The 22,782-nt window shown below is 47.3% G+C and overlaps 1 protein-coding gene and 1 long non-coding RNA gene across 2 annotated transcripts in view; one reads left to right on the forward strand and one right to left on the reverse strand.

The window, feature by feature from the left end:
- Positions 1-22,782, reverse strand: part of LOC142817714 (uncharacterized) — a 52,233-nt gene that overhangs the window by 28,742 nt on the left and 709 nt on the right. The window contains exon 2 of the long non-coding RNA XR_012895318.1: positions 7,262-7,314. This is a non-coding gene — a long non-coding RNA (uncharacterized LOC142817714). The remainder of the gene's footprint in view (positions 1-7,261; positions 7,315-22,782) is intronic.
- Positions 7,911-17,203, forward strand: LOC119174772 (SEC14-like protein 4). The gene is made up of 6 exons (XM_037425825.2): positions 7,911-8,003; positions 8,441-8,519; positions 9,381-9,461; positions 9,595-9,681; positions 14,667-14,773; positions 16,957-17,203. The coding sequence occupies exons 1-6, from the start codon at positions 7,911-7,913 to the stop codon at positions 16,993-16,995; spliced, it is 486 nt and encodes a 161-aa protein (XP_037281722.2). The 3' UTR covers positions 16,996-17,203.

A 22,782-nucleotide genomic window follows, 5' to 3' on the forward strand; every position in this document is an offset into this window, starting at 1 on the left:
GGTACTGTGCATACTACAATTTGCACCTGGGGGGACACGGTGCGCATGTCATCCACCCCTTTCGCCAAGGTCGTCGCTAGTCCTGACGATTCTTTTTTCAGGACGTCATTTAACCCTCCCGCAATTACAACGAGGTTACGATTGTTAGCTTTAGCTTCGAGTTGTTCACCCGCTTGACTCATTACTGTCCCCAGCGTTTGTCCTGGGAACGTCCCTATCGCAACTCTCTTGTCGCCTTTCACCCTTTCTTTGATTGCCCCTGCGCATCGGACTAAATTTGAGTCACCGGCGATGATGACCTGTTCAGACATTCCTTCTGAAACCTGCACCTGGCTGCTGACTAGGTGACTAGCGTGAGTCACGGCTGCTGGTTTGCTCCCTCCCTCCCTCAAAACTACTTCCCGGTAGCTGGGCCCTGTGGCCAATGTATCTGCCTTTGTCATGCCTGTTTCCCTCATCTCTCCCGCACGGGGGGTCGTCGCCATAATGCTTCCGCCGTCACCTGCGTCTTCGTTCCCCTTCACGACCTTCGATAGGCCCTTCTCGGCTGCCCGGAGCCTTTCCTCCATGGCTGACGTTTTCTCTCGCTCCTTCGCCAATGCATTCTCCAGCTCTGCGATTTTCTCCATGAGCCCACTCTGGACCGCCATCATATTTTTCATTTTCTCCTCGAACTCGCACTGTCTACACTTGGCGTCATCTTCTGCTTTCTCTTCCGCACTAATTTCCACCTTCCGCCCTACCCCGCACTCTGAACACTTTACGGTCTTTTTGACCATGGCTAGCTCAGTTTACCGATGCCCACGTGTTAGAAAACTGTACTAAAATACACTGGTCTAAGCCAAAAAGAACCACAATAATACATAAATACGCTACACTTCACAGCACCTGCGCATGCACGTGGTCGGTCTACGCGCAGGCCTCAGCCACGTGGTGGCTGGAGCAAAAAAAAGACATAGTACAGAATACTAAAAAAAAAACGTACACCGTACTAGACCTAATCAAGCTTTACGCTAGCGCCTTACGTTCTCATAACGCTACATACAGAGGCAAGCTGGAAACATGCAAAAACACTTATCTGTAGCTGTCATTCCGGAGCTCTCCAAAAACACGTCCGACCCTACATACAGGAGACGGTACCGCCATCTAGTGAACACTGCAAGAACTAAACTAGAGGTGGCTACATACAGGGGACGGTACCGCCATCTAGTGAACACTGCAAGAACTAAACTAGAGGTGGCTACATACAGGCTACAGGGGACGCACAGCCCACGCCCTAAGGAGCTTCGCCCCTAAAAACAGCGCCAACAGGACAAGAAAAGAAGGAGACTAACAACGGCGCTATCTGTCTCCTTTTCTTGTCCCTTGTTATTGGCGCTGTTTTTTATGTGAAGCATGTACCCATTCGCCTAAGCAACCTCGTTAGCTACAGCCTGGTCATCTTCCCTCCGCGTATTTCGCACAACGTCGGTCGCCCTAGGTACGTGGGATCTGCCGAACTTTTTTTTTGTCGTCATGCCACGATGTGTGTCAGATCATGGCATTTAGCGACCTGCGTCACAGTGACTACTTCGTGTTTACTTATACTAGTGGGGTTGATATATGCGTGTACGTAGTAGGATGTTATAATGAACCGTGCAGTTTCGTAAGGCAGTCTCCGACGTGAGGAGGGCCTCGGATACGGATGCCTACCTGCTACGTTGGCTCAGGGGTGAGTGCTGGCTCAATGACGCCACATTATTATTAATAATATTATTATTATTATTATTATTATTATTATTATTATTATTATTATTATTATTATTATTATTATTATTATTATTATTAGCGAATGTCTACCCTTAACCACTAACGACAAACACAAAAATAGAGAGGTAAGCCATCGAGAGGTGCACCATGCCAGCCTGGTCTTAATGCGGCAGAGAACAAAATGTCATACAAGTACACAACCAAGACACTGAAATACAAATAAAGCTCTTGCAGAGGTAGGAACGTTAATACATTTTCAATTTCATCTCCCAGTTGAAAGAACAAATAGTTAGTGATGCTAGGGGAAACGGCACGCATCACACCTTATACAATGCTTCCTTCGCATGTGTGGGTCCCGAAACCAGCGCGAGACTTCGATGTCACCAAGGCGAAGAAAATGTATTGTGACGTGAGTATGACTACAGTGCTTGCGCGCCGCGAGTAATGATTGGTGAGGACACGTGCAGTGTTGATCGGTAAATTAGACCCTGGAAACTGTGCGAACGTTTGGATTAGTTATCGACGCGCCAATCGTTCGCACAGTTGCAGGGTGTCGTTGCTGAGCGGGCCGACACTTTTAGGCAGTTCTGGACTCTCATGTGGCGTGTCAGGTCACATGGCGTCACCAACGTTGGCCAGCATATCTGGGACAATTTATTACAGTTCATACACACAAACTTTGCAGCGAATTGCGTTTCCGTCAATAGGCCGCAACCTTTACTTCTTGGTGCGTAAGCATTTCTTAAAAATAATAATAATATTTGGGGTTTTACGTCACAAAACCTTGATATGATTAAGAAAGACGCTGTGGTTGAGGTATCCTCAAGTTTTTTTTTTTAATCTGGTGTTCTTTAAACTGCACTGACATCGCACAGTACAGCCATGCACGTCCACGTATTTGTACAGCGCGCCAGCAGCTGGTTTTTACCGAGCGGAGCGACACCTTGAGGCAGTTTCGGTCTATGATATGATGTGTCAGGAGCATGCGCAGCCTAATAGTCATATTGACCCCACATGGGCCTGTAAATGCCGCAAGGCGTCGCCCCACACAGCAGAAACCGGCTGCTCACGTCTGCTTCACAGAAGTGGTCTTCACGGGCCTTCTCAATTACACAGAAATGTGGCCGCCCGTATCAAACCCGTGACCTTGGGGTGAGCAGCCAAGCTCCTTATATAGCCACTGATCCATCATGGCCGTACACGTAAGCATTGTTGTGCGGACAGAACGAGAAAAAAAAATGATCCGTCCCTCTGTCTAATAAGACCATCATCGCCATGAAAGAATAACTCAATAAAGCCGAATGGTAGGGACTGTTCGTATAGGGTGATGTTGCACATGCAGATTTATCGTGGGAAGGTATCTGTTGTAGGGAGATCTAGGTCGATAGACGAGTAACTCTGGCTTTTGGGGCGAGCAGGACAATCCTCGTTGTTCAGCGTAAGTTGTGATTCTATCAATCGCCAATCGAAGTGCATCTCGTATCCCTCCGTCACTACCTCTGGCAATCCACAAGGTGATATCGTCCCCGTATATGCTGTGGTGGAGGTGAGGGATATCTTCTAGAAGTGGTGGAAGGTGAAGCATGGCCAGGTTGAAAAGGAATGGAGAGAGGACCGACCCCTGTGGTGTCCCTTTCCCACCGAGAGTGATGGAAGGTGCAGGCAAATCGTTGACCGAGAGTGTGGCTGTCCTGTCCTTTAAAAAAGTTGCGGATGTAGCGGTAGGTACGGGCGCCTACGTTGAGCGTGGCGATTCAAGGCATGGGATTCAAGGCCTGGCCGCCGCCTGAGGAAGGGGGTTACAGAGGGGCCCGTCTCCCGGCCCCCCGCTACCTTTGACCTCAGCAGGGACACTTGAATAAAGTTTCTTCTCTCTCTCTTTCTCAATAAAGCCGAAAGAATGCTCCTTGTGGAGCTGGGTTCGAACTCGAGCTGCGCGCCACCGCACTGCTCCGCCACCCGTTTTTGCCCACGTCGTTCGCGCCACAGCCGAAGTTCCGAGAGAGACCACGTCGCCGCCGCCGCCTCGAAATAATTGCGGTGCGTCGCCATTGGTTTTATTTTAACCCGATCGGGAATCTGGGCAAAAAAAAAATACATAACTTCACCTACCATTCTGCAGCTTTAAAAACTTTCAGAGCAGTGTTTGCGCTGTCGTGACTGCTCTCTTGTGTCGGCGTTTGCATGCCCCGTCCATATAAGGGCCCTAAAACAGCTTCTGAAAATATACAATCCGGCGTGCTATTCTTTCTTGGGCGTTTCTCGTTCTTTCAGCGCTATTCGTGACGCCAGAACGCTGATTCACGTGACGTTATTAGGGAAAATACTCTCGAATGGCCCATATACCAGAAATCTCAGTTAAAAATTGTTTTCTTCCCCGATTTAGCATGCGCACGTTTTATCGCGGCAGCACCTCTCGAACATCGGGGCGGTTGCAATCGTGTTATCCTCCTGCATAAAGAAAACAGTTCACACAGGTTCGAGTGCTCTATAGCACCCCGTTACCTTCGTTGCATCTTGGCACACCGTTCCCGGTGATTTGATTCTCATAATATTGTGCGTGGTTACATCAATTCATGAATTCTTCTCGTTCTCTTTTTTTTCTTTTGTGCAGAGCGTGCATTTTTGTAAATATTTTTATGGTTACCTGCTCATACTTGGTGCTTAGCCATTGAAAAAAAAAAGGATTGCGTAAGCATGTACTTTGATCAATTGCATTTTTTCAAGTTGCTCGACATTTGTATTTACACCTGCTATGTCTCTAAAACAGAGAGAAGTATTGGTAAATAAATAACATAGACATGTTATCACGCTGAGTGCCTCGCACTTTCAGCAAAAAGGTTTTTTTTTTATGCAAGGAACAAGCTTCAAACCTTAATCCTAACCCCCGCCTCGCCCTTCCCCCCTGCAGCACACCACCGCCGGCAATTTTGGTGCGGCGCACAGGTCTATAGTTTGCATCCGCACTAACGTACGAGTGTAGACACCTCAGTCAGTGATTACGGTCGCCTCCGAATTTTCTCTTTCTATTTTTTCGGTATAGTGTTAACGAGCTCGTATTCCAAAAATTCTGGGTGTTGGTGAAGGCGTCGGCATCGAAATAACTGGTTTTGAGCGAAACATCAGCGTTGTCCGAGAGCGAACATTCTAGGATATTTTGAAACAGCCAAATGCGCTTTAACGTTCCTTTTCTCGCATCTAAGTTAAAAACAATGAATTCACTTCATTTCACAGACAACTAGCAGTTGTCAGACCTGTATCCAAAGGCTAAGTGCGGGTCCGATAACAAAGAATACCAAGGAAATCCTAGCGCAGCCGGTTGTAACATTTGCGGCTGCTACATTTTCAATAAACAGTTATTAGAAACACTATGTGCACCACCGGGCCCCATCGCGTTTCCACGTCTTCGTCTTGAAGATAAAGCTCAAGTTTCATGACATGTCGTTTTTTGATTGATTTGATTGATTTGTGGGGTTTAACGTCCAAAAACCACCTATTGATTATGAGAGACGCCGTAGTGGAGGACTCCGGAAATTTGGACCACCTGGGGTTCTTTAACGTGCACCCAAATCTGAGCACAAGGGTCTACGACATTTCCGCCTCCATCGGAAATGCAGCCGCCGCAGCCGGGATTTGAACCCGCGACCTGCGGGTCAGTAGCCGAGTACCTTAGCCACTAGACCACCGCGGCGGGGCTATGTCGTTTTTCGCGATTATTGTTCTTCAAACCATGACACGAAATAAGAAACATCCTATTGTCTTCTACCGATTACCACCAGAACGTGAATCAGAGCGATTTCGCTAAGAGTTGGCCGTTAAAGTGGTTTTACAGAGGTCTCATTTTGTTGTTTTGTTTCTTGTAAACGCAGCACCTCCAGTGGCGAAAGGAGAACGGCGCGGACGACATTCTGCACACCTACGAAATACCTGAAGTACGCTCCTTATTAATTGAGTTTAGAAAAAAATGTTTAACGACTTCGGGTACTTGATACTCAACTATGGGAGAGCACCGAGCCGTTCCGCTTCCACTGTACGTGGGAATTGAACAGCTCAGTAAACCGAATAACTTCCTTACAAGAAGCCCGTATTCGTGTCTTGCATATGTGGAGTAAATTAGGAGTTCATGGGTAATCTAGGCCATCGTGACGGCTTGGCATATCTCGAACGCCTCCCGCAAAAAAAAAAAAATCGCTAAAAGAGGCTTTGCATGCTTACAGCGCGCGTGCATGCCCGATCTACAGTGCGCTGACATATTAGTGCGGTTATTAACCTAATCGGAGGAAAGCTTTAGTCGAAAATAAAGTTAACTGGGTTAGTGGGTAACTCTGCTGCAGTACCAAGAAATCTACTAAGGTAGCCTATGAAGACAACACGCAAACACGAAAAACAATTTACTCGCGACGCCCCCGTGACGTTCTATATCTCTAAGTAGTAGTCGCGTTATCAATTACGGGGCTCGCACACCACTAATTCACCATCACTAAACATGTCTTGCACTGGATAACGATATAGCCAAGTATATAAGTTAGCAAAATATAACCGATTTTATCAGTGACTCAACGAATCCACTCAAGAAGGAATTCTTGGCATCACACAGACATACCAGCGCCATATATATATTTACATTGCTTATTTACACTGCATTGGTTCTAGTAACTTCCTCTATACATTCCTTGGCATTATTGTCTGTTATATCTCATTAATATTGTATCAAAAGATGGAAAAACTAGCCCTTAGGTATACACTTCTTTCCCTTATTCATTACCGAGGGTCCCGTACTGGCAGACTTGGTGCCGTTAGGCTCTATACGAGGGACTAATGGTCAGCTGCCAGCTCGTAATAAGTTCACGTGCTACCTGACGCCATACAGGCTCTTAAAAAGAGTGTGCCACACTCGCCACCACGGCTACAGGTGGCGCTCACTGACACTCCCACGTTTAAATTCACATATAAAACCAATAAAGTGGCTGGGGGGATAGCCGCGACGTGATAGTTAAGTTGATAGAGCATCGAACGCAATATATATATATATATATATATATATATATATATATATATATATATATATATATATATATATATATATATATATATATATATATATATATATATATATATATATATATATATATATATATATATTAGTTTTTTTGTTTTTTTCAATGATGGTCACGGCTACGGCCAAGTGACAAAGTCAAACTGAAATCGATCGAACGAGCTATGCAGTTCTTCGATGTACTGATAAACTTTCTGCCCAGCGCGCAGTGATAGTCAGTCAGCTGTCATTCCTCCTTTCCACAGATACTGAAAGAGAACTTTCCCGGTTATTTTTTGAACCCTTGCAAAGACGGACGCCCCATGTGGATAATGCCATGCGGAGTAAACGTCAACGGTGAGTCTTCCTTCTGCATTGGATATACATACAGAAGCGCGGGCCTGAACATTTCTCAAGCGGAGAGTTGACGATGGAGTTTCTGCGGAAAATTCAAGAGCTATAGGTTAGTGTGTTTACCTTGGCGCCGAACTTTTCCGAAGTCAAGCATGGGCAGGTAGTGACATGGCCGACTAAAAAAAAAAAAAAAGAACAGCGATAGTAGACAAAGCTTTCAATGAGAGCTGTAGTAAAATAAATATTGCTGTACAAGCACACACTCAATTGTATTAACCAAAATGACGTCCCTTAAGGAGGCAGGCAGACAAAGAAAGAGTTCTTTGACTCTTTTGGAGTTCTTACTTGACGCGTATATAAATATATTTAAAGAGGCAGAGGCAACCTGAGTTCTGCTTGAACATTGTTGCACTCTCGTCGGAGAGTCGAGGGTTCCGAGTGAGAGTGGAAATCGTAACTTTCCGAAAAGAATATCACACTTTTACTGGAGCGTACATATGTAGCATCGTTTTTATTTTAAGTAGCTTACAATGGCAACACCTTCAAACATGGGCCTTACTTGGAAGATTATAAAGTTGGTACCACTTCACAGCGAGTCAGCAGACCGTCGATCGACCTGCTCAACATATCGCCTCACACTATAACCCCCTCCCCTTGTTCGTCGTAATAGATATTGTTACGTCTAGGAAAGGGCTTATTAAGACACCACGTTACGGCAGACTACAATGCGCACACTATCATGAGTTTGCGTGTATATGTGTGTTTTGCAGCAATGTTGAAGGCACTGAATCCTGAGGTTATCAAGCGCCATGGCATCTACCTACTGGAGTACATGGCATCAGTCTGCAGGAACTCCTCCCAAAAGGTGATTGATTGATTGATTGATTGATTGATTGATTGATCGATTGAAAACATCATGGTTGGACGAAAACTTCCAAGGACAAATGACCATGAATATTTCCGTCAAAGGGAGATACATTCACGAAGAAAAAATGAGGCTCACTATGTCATCAAAATGAGTCTCGTCTGCATTTGCTGTCTAAATAAGGCGGTCTCCAAATGCCCTTCATACCGCATAAGCTTGCCGGGTTACTTCGAACATTGATTTACAGATGCCGATGAACTTTATATAGACTAAATCAATCAAAATTTCGCAGGAGGCTTGCTCGTAAAGCAGCGTAAAGAGTTCTTTGCTAGCTCCTATTAAGACACCGAGTCATGCACTCTGCATGGATGTGATGCACAGCTATATCATTTAGACTTCCATGTCTATACGTGCCAATGCTTCCGTTCTATCATCAGGTGGGGCGAGAAATTCACACCCACTATGCGGTGGCTGACTTGGATAAAGTGGTCCGTGGTCATATCTACTCCTGGCACGGTAAGAAATGCTACGAAAGGGCAATTAAGTAGGGTGAGTTGGTATGACAGCATAACTAAACCAGCGTACAGGAGCGAGAGACATGAAAGATGGTACCTCGTCGATTTTGTTTTCTTTCATGTCTCTTGTGTCTGCGCAGTAGATCAGCTTTGAAGCAATATGAGTGTACTGTACCCTAGAGTATGCAGAGGTTTCCACTGGATTGTGAAAACTGTTATGAATGCGTCCAGGGCCTAAATAGCGTACTATAGAAAAACGGGGTTCCTGAAGGGATTGCAGACCCTGTCGAGGTATTCAGGGTATAGGGGTTTTTGTGTACGACTACTGACGTAAAAGTTGCGGGTTCAAATCTCGGACTTCGTAGCCGCACTTCAATGGATGTGAAATACTCCGTACATATAGATTTAACTGCACAATAAAAACCAGATGGTTCGAATTTCCGGTGCTCTCACTCATGTTCATATCGTGGTTTTAGGGCGTAAAACCCTCACAATTATCATTATTAGAAATGAATGGAGGTGCAGCTACGTTAATTCAGGTTCAAAAATGTTTACGCGCATGTAACGTACGAAGAAAATTGACAGACGAAGCGACAAGTATTTTTCCAACAGTAAGGGTACGAAGTATCGGACAGCAACGACTGTGGCTTAGATTCGAAGTCGGAAGTCTTTTTACGTCTTTTTGAAATAACCTTCACACGCGGGTCACCTCAATGCTCAGTGGTGGGGCACATGTCTGGCGTAAAAACCGCTTGTCCCGACTTAGCTATTAACGAATTGGCGCCCGAGACGTCATCCGCTCACGATAGCAGAGTTTTGCTTGGTGCACAAACTATCTGACGCTCGAATTCCTCTTTTGCAGTGTTCAAGACTGCAGCCGCCTTAGTTAGGATGGTGGAAGACAACTACCCGGAGTGCCTTGAGAAGGTCATAGTCATCAACGGTACGTCTTCGCAGTATCTTGCACGATCTTCCACGACCTGACCGTACCTTTCGTGTCTGTGTATGACATGCGGCGGTATTCTCAACTGCTGATTTGTTTATAATTTCAATGGCTTTATGATTGGTCATTGCAGCACCAAGTTTCTATTCTATTCTGTGGAAATATGCGCGAATGATATTGTCCGACAGAACGGCTGACAAGTTCGAAGTCTACGGTAAAGGTAAGGGCCCACTCGTGTGTTGCTGATTGATGTTCTGGGTGACACAGAATTTATGGCTTACGCTACTGGCTGCATTGGACCTATATGGTATTGTGTGGCTCTCAGGGAATTTGGCCATTGCTTCTTAGAGTATATCCCCAATATTGTTACAATATGGGCTGGCTTTAAGTGTACTAATAAGTCATGCTGAGTTCACTCAAGTTAGCAGTGGCTAATCATGCAAGCAGAAGGGGATACACATATTGAACAAGTACTGCAAAATACAGTGGCAGACGAAACAACAGGAAGACCAGATGAGAGCTATGTACAAGACGAAGTTAGCACTTGCCTATTCTAAAGCGCTGGTAAACAGCGCTCGTATAGGAAGACCAGACGAGCGCTATAGAGTAAAGAAAGTTAGCGCTCATCTGCACGTCCTGTTCTTTCTTGCGCCTGTGTACTTTAGGAGAGCGAAGGATATTAGAGTCTAGGCTTGCCCTTTGTGTGTTCTCCTTTGCCCGTACTTACGATGAGGGTGATGACGAAGCGAACCCTCTATACGCCATGACGTTCGGTGACGCTGATGGGTTTGTCCATTGTTGTGCGTTGTCTGTGCTCATGGTGACGCGTTCTAGACCACAGATTTTCTTTCTGCCATGAATGAGTCTCTGCTATTACAAGGGAACTCGAAGTCCTAAACATATCCGTAATCCCCTGGCTGAAATTCCTTTAGTCTTTTTTCCGACGTGGCTGAAACGCCGTGACTTGAAAAATTGAAACAGAGTATGCAATTATTTGTCTTATAAGAGAATTGCAAACAGTTAGTAGTGACTATACTGATCCACCCCACGAAGTGCCAGCAATTCCTCCAGGTACATTCACTACTGAACTAACATCGCTTTCCAGTTTTTTTTTTTTTTTTAATGTGTGGTGTCCAGGATAGCTGCCGATCAAGGATTATTTCAAGAAATAGATGTTGTGTCAAAAACTCTAAAGGCTGCCCTTCCTGACTAAGATTGAAATTTTTGAACTTCTTACGGGTGAAGGGTGAGACAGCTGTCTTCGCATGTGACAGTGCTATCCAACTCTATAAAAAATTGTGGACGGTAATTATGTCTTCTAATTTCCTCTGAATGAATCGAACATTATTTCCAAATATCCAAATGCACACATCCGCATACAGCGATAAACGTAAACTAGGTGGCAGTCTTCTACTAAATCGGCCATAACGCAGTTGAATAGAGACTAGGCACACTTCCCTGTTGCACTCCCTGCTTGAAACCATGTTCGGTACTCTTTCCTTCACCCGTATGGACAAATATTTTGTGACCAGATAAAAACTGAAAAAGCCATCGCAAGGACCATGCCGGAAATTCCAAGTTCCAACACGTGATTGACGGGATCGAATGTCCTCTTTATGTCCAAAAATACTGGAATAGTCCCGTTAGCACAGGCGTGTTGGTGTTTCACATATGTTACTATATCCAGTATAGCATCCATTGGTGCATCTGTTTTTCGAAAACCGGTTAAGTTGTTGGACAACACATCCGTTTCGTTGCACCACCACTGAAGCCGCGCGTCAATCATCTTGTTCATTACTTTCATAAGCAGCTTGTCAAGCTAACTGGACGAAAAGAATCAAGGCGCAAGAGCGTCTTTCCGGGTTTTAGAATTGGAATAACTCGAGCTACTTTCCGAGGGGGCGGTACAATTTATTCTGTCCATATATTATCGTAGATGTCTAAAAGAGCTTTTGTGGCTCTCGGCCCGAGGTCCCTTGTCGCATTCTAAGACATGCCATCAGGTCGTGCTGCAGACTTTTGGCGGCATGAAGCAATTGAACATTGCAGCTCTCTTGATTTGAATGCGGAGTCTTTCTGAGGATGATGCCCCCAATAACAAGCATTAATTTTCTGCTTTGAGATTGAAACAGATAATAAATCCCGCACTATCTGATGAAAAGCAAAGTCCACAAAGGAACGCACAAAATTCGTCAAGCACTATTATCTACCGTGTGTCCACAGCCAAAGCGAGGGCAAGAAATGGGAAAGTCTGTGTTACAGAACCGTTCAATGCTCGAATTATAAACCACATGTTCGGAACAGTTGTGTGAGGAGAAAATGTGCCGCAGAAACTACGCCAGCATCGTTTTTCAATTCTAAATCGATCGATCGATTGATTGATTGATTTATTGATTGATTTATTGATTGATTTATTGATTGATTTATTGATTGATTGGTTTATTGATTGATTGATTGATTGATTGATTGGTGGACTAATATGTGAGGTTTAACCAAGGAGGATACATAAAACTTGCTGGAGTGGAAGCCGCCTATGCGCCGCTACGGGAGAGAGTGAAGCCGCGCCGAGCATGCGGCGGCCATGTTGCCAGTGGCAGAAAAGAGCCGAGCGCTTCAAATTTAATGCTTCACCGCGCTGCGGGTGAAGTGACTCGTGTGTTTATAAAGCAACGAAAACAAGTAACTCTGGTTGTAAATGTTTATTGCGACCTGTACGCAGCCAAGTGGCATGTAGAGAACTCAATTAAAGTGCATATGCATCAAATCGCGATGCCTAAAGCAAACACATAATCGAAAACATAGGTGCCCTACTGGTGGTTGAAAATTATTGCCCTTGTCAAAAGTGGTCCCACCTTACTTTTGACCGATTCTCGGTTTTTTTTCCTTCGTCATGTGTTGTATCCTCACTTTTACGTATTGTTCAGCGATTTGCCTGCACAAACTGTAAACCTGATTATCAAGCGTATCAAAGTCTAGGACGTGCTGCTCTAGTTTATGGAACCAGTTTTTCTCGGAGGAAGCTCATAGATTTTTCAGGATGAGGTGTCTTGCTCTAGACTTCACCGTTGTGATGGAATCACATTCAGCCTGTAGCCACCTCAGTCCTCGACTTCTTTACAGGGGCTAATGACATCTCGCGACGGTAAAAAAAGACCACCTCGCCTCTTACATTTAATTAAAGGTGTCAGCTCATCTGAGTGCATGGCTGCTATGCACTCTTCATAGGTAGTTGCAGTTCGACCTTTCGAACAATGAAGCCTGCTATGTATGGCACCACGGAATTGACAAAAGCAGAAAAGCTTTCGGGCTAGTCAATGCGATGCGTATTGTCGTGGTCATCGAGCTGCAGGACTGGGGCCTAGCGCATGTCAGTGAGATTGCTTTTTGGATGTACCATGGCTGCAGGAGTCGTTGCACTCAATACGGAGAGAACATGTTGGGAGCAGTGTCCAGAACTTGAAGACGTGACTTCCGTCTGAACCAATAGAGCCATAAACTGCGAAGCTGTTGGGTTGTTGTTATGGCCGCCTCATCCACGTATTGATTCAAAAAAGTTTTCGGCATAGTCTGGACTGAGTTTGTGTGTCAGTAAGTATTTCAGCTGACCCTGGCTGACAAGTCTGTCAAACATTCTTTCCGTGCTTGCCATGCATATCCAAAAACCAATGAATCCATTTTTTTTCAGTCCTTCTGTCACTGCCGGATATCTCAGCCCGTTTATGTACGTTCGAGTCTCCACAAAAAAAAAAAACGATTTCCAGAATGCTTCGTTCCCTTGCCGAAGGGGCGCTTTGTACGACCTTGCAAGCGGGTTCCTGGAGTTTAAGATGTCAAACAAGCCATCAAAAGTTCTAATAAACGTAGATCTTGTGCTGGCACCCTTGAATTGCGGCAGCTTTAGCTTTTGTTCGCAGAAGTCCAAAGCGTCGGCAACTGAGGCACTCGTTCAGTTGTACAGCATATCACACCCTCATTTTCTTGCTTTTCCCATTGGACGTGGACTTTCGTAAGTTTGTTTCCGAGCCACAACCCTTCTTCTCGTTGAAGTGCCTTCAATGCCACTTCATAACCCCATTTCACATGTTTCCCTTCAATGTCAAAGAGGTGGTCAAAGCACTCTGGCGCGAAGTGCACAGAGCGAAGTGATCTCAGTCTTTCGCATTCTACTTCTCACGGCGAACGGCCCACTCCCAGAGGCTCCGCGTTACGGGATTTTTAGTAAATCTGTAAAACAAATACGGACTGTTATGTTTTGCATGCTTAGATCGCGTCAGCTATAGCTCCCTTTAGTAACGAGCGCGGAATGGCTATGTCAAAGACGTTTTCGTGTACGTACAGGTGGAATGTGAGGTCACAACCTTTTTTCAACCTGTTGGCACATCCGTAAATGACGCAAGAGGCAACCATTGTAAACCATTTGTCTTTACAAGCCGACAAGGTGAAACAAGAACGGACGAAATCAGCAGCTCGCGAGGGCGCTGAGCACGCTTTTTGCCACTGGCAAGATGGCGGCGGCTGGCTTCACTCGCACAGCGTCCCTTCCACTCCAGCAAGTTTTATGTATCCTCCTTGGGTTTAACGTCCCAAAAACACCATATGATTATGAGTGGCGCCCTAGTGCAGGGCTCCAGAAATTTTGACCACCTGGGGTTCTTTAACGTGCACCCGAATCTGAGCACACTGGCCTGCAGCATTTTCACCTCCATCGAAAATGCATCCGCTGCAGCCGGGATTCGATTCCACGACCTGCGCGTCAGCAGCCGAGTACCTTAGCCACTAGACCACCGTGGCGGGGTTTTTCAATCCTTGTAAATCCCTCTAGCATGCACAGTGATGACGTAAGAAACTACAGCAGGAAAGCTTTTCGGTTTCACCTGATCAGCTCAGTTCACATTCAAATGTTGAAGAATCGACGACATTTTCGCAGGATGGTGAGAACTTATGCACAAAAAAGGTTCAGATTCCGAAAGATAACGCTGCAGTCGACGGAAAATACGAATGCCTCGGAGCCATCAGACGCTGATCTGAAAAGGGTTACCGATGTAGCTGTTCCTTAGAAGCATATAAACGCGCTCAAAAAATACACACTGTCATATGCAGGCGCATGGAAAGCTTAGGTAAAATTTTTAGATGCCATTCTGCGGCAGTACGCAATTAGGTTGCCTGTATCTAACTAAACAATAAATACTATTCCCTCCCTGACAGACGATTGGAAAAAGCGCCTCCTGGAGATCGCTGACGCGGACTCACTACCGGCCTGCTGGGGCGGAAACATGGTGGGACCCAACGGCGACCCTAGGTGCAGGCACAAGGTTGGTTACGGCAGCGAAATATTTGTGCTGTTGACGATAATGTGCATTGAGTGCTATCAGCAAGGACAAATATCTACTCTGTTATCGATAAGGTTTTTTTCCGTTGAACAGCCTAGAGATCCTAGGTCAGTGGTTCGTATACCATGGTCCACACATATTGCTACCACACACACACACGTATGTATGTATGTATGTATGTATGTATGTATGTATGTATGTATGTATGTATGTATGTATGTATGTATGTATGTATGTATGTATGTATGTATGTATGTATGTATTTGACCAATAAGTATGCTCATCAGCTCCACAGACTTGACTGGCTGGTATCAAGCATTCTTTTTTAAAGATGATAGTCTTTCTTGGGTACCTTCGACACAAAAATTTTAGTCTGTCTGTCTGTCTGTCTGTCTGTCTGTCTGTCTGTCTGTCTGTCTGTCTGTATGTCTGTCTGTCTGTACATGTCTGTCCACACTTAACGGCACCGGTTACTTGAAACGGCATCAGCCGACACCTCAAACGGCTGACCCCATCCGCAGCACCCACCAATGTTGCTCAAGGTTGAGCGTTCATACTTGTGTGATAGCCGATTAAAAAGCAATTATTGCGCAAATCTGGGGCACCATAACAACCCGTACATATTCTGCATGTGCGTCTTTTACTAGAAATGCATACATAAGTATATCTAAGGACCGTAGCGTTTATCACCTTACGCTGACCATGCAACGCTTGCACGAAAAGGCGAGTGTTTCCAACGCTTTGATAAGACGAGACGGTGGTGGCACCTACCCGTCGCCTTGCGTTCTACACCTTATCACCTCTGAGATGGGCGCGCACACCCGTCTCAGAGCCGCACGCTTTGTTTTCCAAGAAAACTGCCAGATGGCGCTCATGGCTCACGTGTGACGTGCCTTCTCACATTCGAGCCTTATCTCAAGTGCTCGCGTAAGCTCCCGAGCAGGCGATACTATTCTGATTGATTTGTGGAGTTGGACGTCCCAAAACCACCATATGATTATGAGAGACGCTGTAGCGGTGGGCTCCGGAAATTCCGACCACCTGGGGTTCTTTAACGTGCACCAAAATCTGAGCACACGGGCCTACACCATTTCCGCCTCCATCGGAAAGCAGCCGCCGCAGCTAGGATTCGATCCCGCGACCTGCGGGTCGGCAGCCGAGTACCTTAGCCACTAGAGCACCGCAGCGGGGCAAGGGGGAAAGATGAGGAAAGCAGTAGAGAACAAAGAAGAGGAAAGTAATACGCTTGCATTCCAAGCGTTCCTAAGAGTAAATTTATAAAACTTTTTGTTGGGCTAGTTGGTACATGCTTACTTAAACACAAAAAAGGCACGTACCATCGGGGAAGCAAATTTAAACACAGTACAGATAAGAGCATCTTCCTTGATGGAACGCAGCCATTTTTTTTCAGTATTTCAGTTGCTAAAGATCGTTGGGGTGAAATCCGAACACATCAAAATAAACACACGCGGCACTGTATAACATATGAGTAGTCCCAAGCTTTCTTAAAAATGACAACAATTTATGATTAATGTTTTTATCACCGCCACCCCCCTGCTTTTTTTTCTAATTTCTTCACTGCCCCTGCCCTTGAAGAGTAGATTTGTTGATTACAGCCGGCTAGATCAGATACCTTTGAGAGCTCTCGGCATGTGTTGAATAGGGGGTCGGTGGTTGCTAGCGAACATGAATGACTGTCAGTATATTTACCCACAGAGTTTCCTAAAATTAACTAGAGGGAACTCTGGCTCTGCGATCGTCGAGCAACCATAGAAATGGCGGGTAGTACTTGAATTTGCCTCGTCTTCGTGCTTGCGGGCTTCAACCCAACTAGTGAATTCGTTTACTGCAGTCCTTTGGTTTTGTTACGAACGGACCCTTTCGAACTTCGCGACCCGATTTCAATTGGTGAGGCTAAAAGGTTGTTGTGGGGAAGCGTAACTGCTACACGTTTCCCGATTTTTTTTTTTTCGTGACAAAGCATCTCCAAGCCACGCGAAGTCAAACCGAGCCGAAAGTGCGAAGAGTAGACAAATCTATGCACTACCCATCATTCCTATGTTCGCTGAATCGCCACGCAACCATAGACACCAGCGCCAGAGTCCCATATATATAGTGTATTTGTACGAAACTTCATGTATTTAACCGTTTGAACTTTCCCGTAGGTGAACTATGGTGGTCGGTTCGAAGAGGCCGAGACGTAATCTGTGTTCGACGAGAAAGACGCCCCGCTCCAGACGATCGGTCACCGGGAACGCTGGGAGCTTTCGGTCAACGTGGTTAAGCCAGGCGCACTGATCATCTGGCTCTTCAAGGCCGGCGACGTAGCCCTCGGTCTGCGCACGTTAAGCGGAAGATCTCTCGTTCCCGTACAACGCCTCAAAGTCTGCAGCTACATCCCGCGGGAGAGAAGTGGGCAGTGCAATGCACCAGGAACACGTAAGAGGTGGAATCAGCGTACTCGACCGTTATTAGAGCATCTAAAATACGTCTGATGTTTCGCACAATCCAGGCCACGCTATCCCCATTGTCGAATCAATGTTTACACGTTCTAGGAAATTTACTAATATATAGACCGATGTAGGTAAGTCTATCGCGTACGGTTGGCACGTAATTTTTTTCCAGAACATGAATGTACCGCATTCATTATAGACTTGGGCGTTTTTTTTTAACGCAAGCAACCTCACACAACGTTTGAGCGAGTACCGACTCGATCGTTACAATTTGTAACCTCATATAGCAGTGGTCTACAGTGATACGTCGAATTCCGCATTGGAAGACTTCAATAACAAATTTTCATAACTATTTGTTTTTTAAAGGAGTCATGACATGGTCACCCAAAAATTGACGGTTTTCGGCGAAAAACAGCGGTGTATGGACAAATATGCTTGTGTGCGTGTGAAAATTGGACTGTGAAAGATTATTTCAGTCCAAAATAAGCCGTAGAAATAATCAGCTAGGGATTGGGTGGATCCCTAACTAGTCGACTGCTCCTGAGCTCCCCCTGAACCTAATAAACGACCCCTTCCAGCCTTTGGAAGTCTCCTTCAAGCGTAAATCTATGCAGAGAACTGTGTCCGCAACGCGCTCTCAAGAAGCTAATTTAAACTATGTCACCAACTCGCTCGCAGAAGACCTTGCCGCGGCGGTCTATTGGCTATAAGGTACTCGGCTGCTTACCCGCTGGTCACGGGATCGAATCCAGGCTGCGGCGGCCGCATTTCCGATGGAGGCGGAAATGTCGTAGGCCATGTTGCGAAACGGCGGACCGATCCCGCCGAAGCCACCACTGTTGCGAACGACGGACCGATCCCGCCGAAGCCACCACTGTTGCGAAAGACGGCGACGCCGACACGGCCCCGAAGGCGCCACTGCTTCCGACTCCGCCGGGAAGGTCACCAGCCGTTTGGTAGCGTATGTTTCTCAGCTCGCGACTGCTTCTGCGCAGAGCTGATCAGACGAGCGGACGAGACGACGGTGAGTCAAACAAGGTTTATGTACAGCATATATACAGAGGCGTTACAATTTCGGCACTGGGGCCGACAGAGACTCGAAGAGCCGAGCTCTTCTCTCTAACACATAGTTCAGCCTTTCGCCTAAGACCGCTGACTCACACACATGTCGGCACTCCGACACGGGGACGCCTCTCACATAGGACCGCCGATCGCGACGCGCCGCAGGGCTTCTTTTATTTGCACCGGGTCCAACCAAAAAGTCCAATCAGAAGCGCCGCTGGTCGTCCGGGCAGATTCCGCCAATGGCGCCGCCGCGCCATGCGTCAGACCACCTGACACGAGGACGCCGGCTCGCTGTCACGTGCGCAACTGACTCACTGCACGTGGGCCAGAGGAGCGCCGCGCGTGTTCACGCCGTCGAGGTGATCGCGCCAGGCAGACTGCGGGCTGGCCTTGACCCAGATTGCCTTTTTCAGAGGCACGGTCGTTTGACGAGGACTCGCTGGCATAACAGCACCCCCGCCGCCAGACAATGCACCGGAAAGACGAGCTGCTTCCACGGGGCTCGGATGTCAGGTGCGCTCGTTCGCCAGGTCCCTCCAGGTTCGCCTCCAGGGCCATGGGGAGACTACAGCTCCAGACTGTTCCGGGAACACATCCCATTTTGACGACGGATCCCAGCCCCACTGGCTTGTCGCCACAACTTGCTGACCAGCTTCACTCGTCTCTTCTGACCATCTTCGGTTTCAGCACTTGTCGATGGTTCTGCAACTTGCCAAGAACGGATCGACAACAGACAACACACGACACACGCAAGTGCCTTCGGTCACCCGACAGAACACCAGACAAAGTATAGTACAACATATACCTATCTACGTGTCTATCGGAATTTTGTTCCCTCTACATCAAGAGGCACATGTGGGACACAAGACTCTTAAAATGACAACTAAATTTTTTTTCCACGTACAACAACGTAACGAATTAGAATACCACATAAAGTTGGCCCCTTGAGATCACTCTGAACGAGAGCGCTCAGCCCAGGTCGTGATGAGGTCAAAATTTTGCCCCGAATCGCCAGCGAGAAACCGAAAGGTTGAGAAGTTACTAGCTGGAACGCACTGCTCAATGCACCTGCATTAGCGTTTACCTTTCCCTTTTTTTTTTCTTTAGCGAACGTCAAAGTTGCGCTGTGGAGCAACATGCTCCACCTCAGTAACCGGCCACTTTTAGGCGACGATACCTATGCGGCACCAAGAGCGGCTCACACTTTCGACGTTGCACATGGGAACAACGATACGGCTTGCTACGGATTGACTCCTCACCGCTTAGCTCGATATCGTGTTCGATCACCCTCGTGTTTCCGGGGCGGTCCGAAAACACGTCTTCAAACTCGGAACCAATCTTTTTCAGGTCCTCCTTCTCAGGTCCTCCTTCACTTAAGCTAGGCTCTAGGTTTATCTGCTCCCGGATTACTTTCGATCCCCCCTCGATCACCTCACTAGAACTCAAATTTTCTGCTTCCTCTTCCTCTGAAACCTTCAACAGCTGATTTACGACCGCTTGATGTTGAACATTGGGTTTCATCAAGTTGTAAATTTTGTTCTGCCGCCTTCCTACTTGCACCTCATAATTTGTATCGCAAGGCTTCGATAATACTTTGGCGGGCCCTTCCCAATCAACCTCAAGCTTGTTCCTTTTGGGTGGCTGCAGCCGCATTACCTGATTATCAACTTCAAAAGCGCGCTTCTTCCCCGATTTCTCGTAGTGCTCCTTCGACAGCACTTTCGCCGCGTTTTTCTGGCTTTCCACTCGCGCTTCAATTTGGCTTTCCACTAGCGCTTCAATTTGGCTTTCCACTAGCGCTTCAATTTGGCTTTCCACTAGCGCTTCAATTTGGCTTTCCACTAGCGCTTCAATTTGGCTTTCCACTACAGGCGAGAGCGTTGCAGCCCTCTCGCTCTGATTCAATGGCGCCATGTCGTCTCCCCTTTCTCCGGAAACCGCGCAGCTAGGTTCGGCGACGGGCCGCTCGCGTGACTGCTCACATGACTCATGCGGAAACTTTCCTTTCTGGGGTTCCGTCGACCCGCCGACAAGGTCACTTGAGAGTTCACCGCATGGAACCAAGTCAAGCTTCCGCGAAAGCTTTCGCGCTTGCGATCGCGTGAGAGCCATGCACGCTAGGTTGGGGAAGAACGATTTGCCCTGCTCTTTGAGAAGCTGCTCCGAGTTGTTGGAGAAAAGATAAGAAAAACGATCATTTAGCGCGGCAGACACAGCCGCTTCGGTGCGAAGCTCACCGAACGGGCCTTTAATGACAACCTTGGCGATTGGTAAGCGAACACTCTGCTCCTCGGCGACCTGCCTGATCCACGCGCATTCTCCTGTGAAGTCATCCGGAGATACCAATGAAGGATGGACAACGTCCATGGTTGCCGCTGAGTCTCTAAGTGCTCGGCACGTTTTCTTATTCACCCTAATTTCTTGGAGATACGGCTCCAACAACCGAATGTTTTTTTCTGATTCTCGGATCGTTGCGAAGGCAAACTTTTCCTGACAGTTTCTCGCGATGTGCCCTTCCTTTTTACAGTTGTAGCAGATTAGCGGCTTCCGTTTGTTTTCCGGTTCTAATGCCTGTGTGGTAGAAACCTCACTCGATTTCTCCGCTTCTGTTTGCCCTTCCCCTACACTGTCCTTCGTAAGAGACGGGTCCTTCTTGAAATTACGGTGCGGAGCGGGTTTCCGTTGATCAGGTTTCCTTGAAAAGCCCTCTTTCCTTTCATCCTTTTCAACGCGCGCTGCCCTGCTATGCAACTTTCGGCGAGTATAATACTCCTCAGCTAACTCAGCTGCCTTGTTTAACTGTACGTCCCCAAGTCTGTCCTGCAGCCAAAGTTTGACATCCTCCTCGATGCAGCGGTAGAATTGCTCCAATGCAACGCATTCCACCACTTTATCGCGGTCGTCATAAACACCTTCGCCCTTGAGCCATTCAATTAAATCGGCTTTAAGACGAAACACGAAGTCAACGTGTGACTCATTCCCCTTTTCAGCATACCGGAACCTTTGTCTGAAAGCCTCGGGTGACAACTTATAACGTCTCAAGAGCACTTCCTTAACCTCGTCATAGCTCTCAAACGCTTCCCTCGACAAGCAAGTTATCGCGTCGGACACTTCGCCGGGAAGAAGAGCTAGCAGGTTCCGCGCCCAAAGAGACTGCTCCAAAGCATTTCGCTCACAGACGTGTTCAAACTTGACGAGATACTTCGCCATGTCCTCGCCTACTACGAACGGTGGCAGTTGATCCCGAATTCTAATACCGCTGACCTGCATCGTCGGAGAAGCTGCGCTAGGCGCCTGCGAACACTGTAGGATTGCCAATTCTAATCGTTTCAACTCTAGGCGCTCTTGTCTCTCGGCCTCCTCGCGCTCGCGACGTTCGCGCCTTTCAACTTCTTCACGTTCGCGAGCTTCTACTTCTCGCCTTTCAGCCTCCTCACGGCGTGCTTTGATATCCGCCCAGGCCTCATCGACTTCCTCAGCCGACACTCCCTCATCCTTCATGATCTCAAGGATCGCTTGCTTTCGTTTCGCACGGCCCAAAGTAATGCCGAGTTCCTCACAAATTTCGATGAGTTCCTTCACTTTAAGGTTCTCCATCGTTCACACTAGCCTCTTGCTGTTTGCCCCTGTTAAGAATCTACTTGCCGTACCCACTATAAGCCTACTAGCAAGACGCGCAAGCAATTTTTCACACTCCCGTGTTTACCACCTCCGCATTAACTTTGGTTTCAAAGCACTTCAACTTGGCTTGAAACGATCAAAGCTCACTTCAATGCTTCACACAGCCCTTTCTCTAAACTACTACAACCTGAGCTAGAGTAGTCTGGTGAACTGAGGGGAAAACATCAGGCACTCACCGCATCGATGTCGCTGACGCCGGCCAATCCCGCAGCTGCCAACCACTGTTGAGAAACGACGGGCCTATCCCGCCGCAGCCACCACTGTTGCGAAACGGCGGACCGATCCCGCCGAAGCCACCACTGTTGCGAACGACGGACCGATCCCGCCGAAGCCACCACTGTTGCGAAAGACGGCGACGCCGACACGGCCCCGAAGGCGCCACTGCTTCCGACTCCGCCGGGAAGGTCACCAGCCGTTTGGTAGCGTATGTTTCTCAGCTCGCGACTGCTTCTGCGCAGAGCTGATCAGACGAGCGGACGAGACGACGGTGAGTCAAACAAGGTTTATGTACAGCATATATACAGAGGCGTTACAATTTCGGCACTGGGGCCGACAGAGACTCGAAGAGCCGAGCTCTTCTCTCTAACACATAGTTCAGCCTTTCGCCTAAGACCGCTGACTCACACACATGTCGGCACTCCGACACGGGGACGCCTCTCACATAGGACCGCCGATCGCGACGCGCCGCAGGGCTTCTTTTATTTGCACCGGGTCCAACCAAAAAGTCCAATCAGAAGCGCCGCTGGTCGTCCGGGCAGATTCCGCCAATGGCGCCGCCGCGCCATGCGTCAG

This window comes from Rhipicephalus microplus, chromosome 5 (assembly GCF_043290135.1).
Source record: "Rhipicephalus microplus isolate Deutch F79 chromosome 5, USDA_Rmic, whole genome shotgun sequence".
NCBI lineage: Eukaryota > Metazoa > Arthropoda > Arachnida > Ixodida > Ixodidae > Rhipicephalus > Rhipicephalus microplus.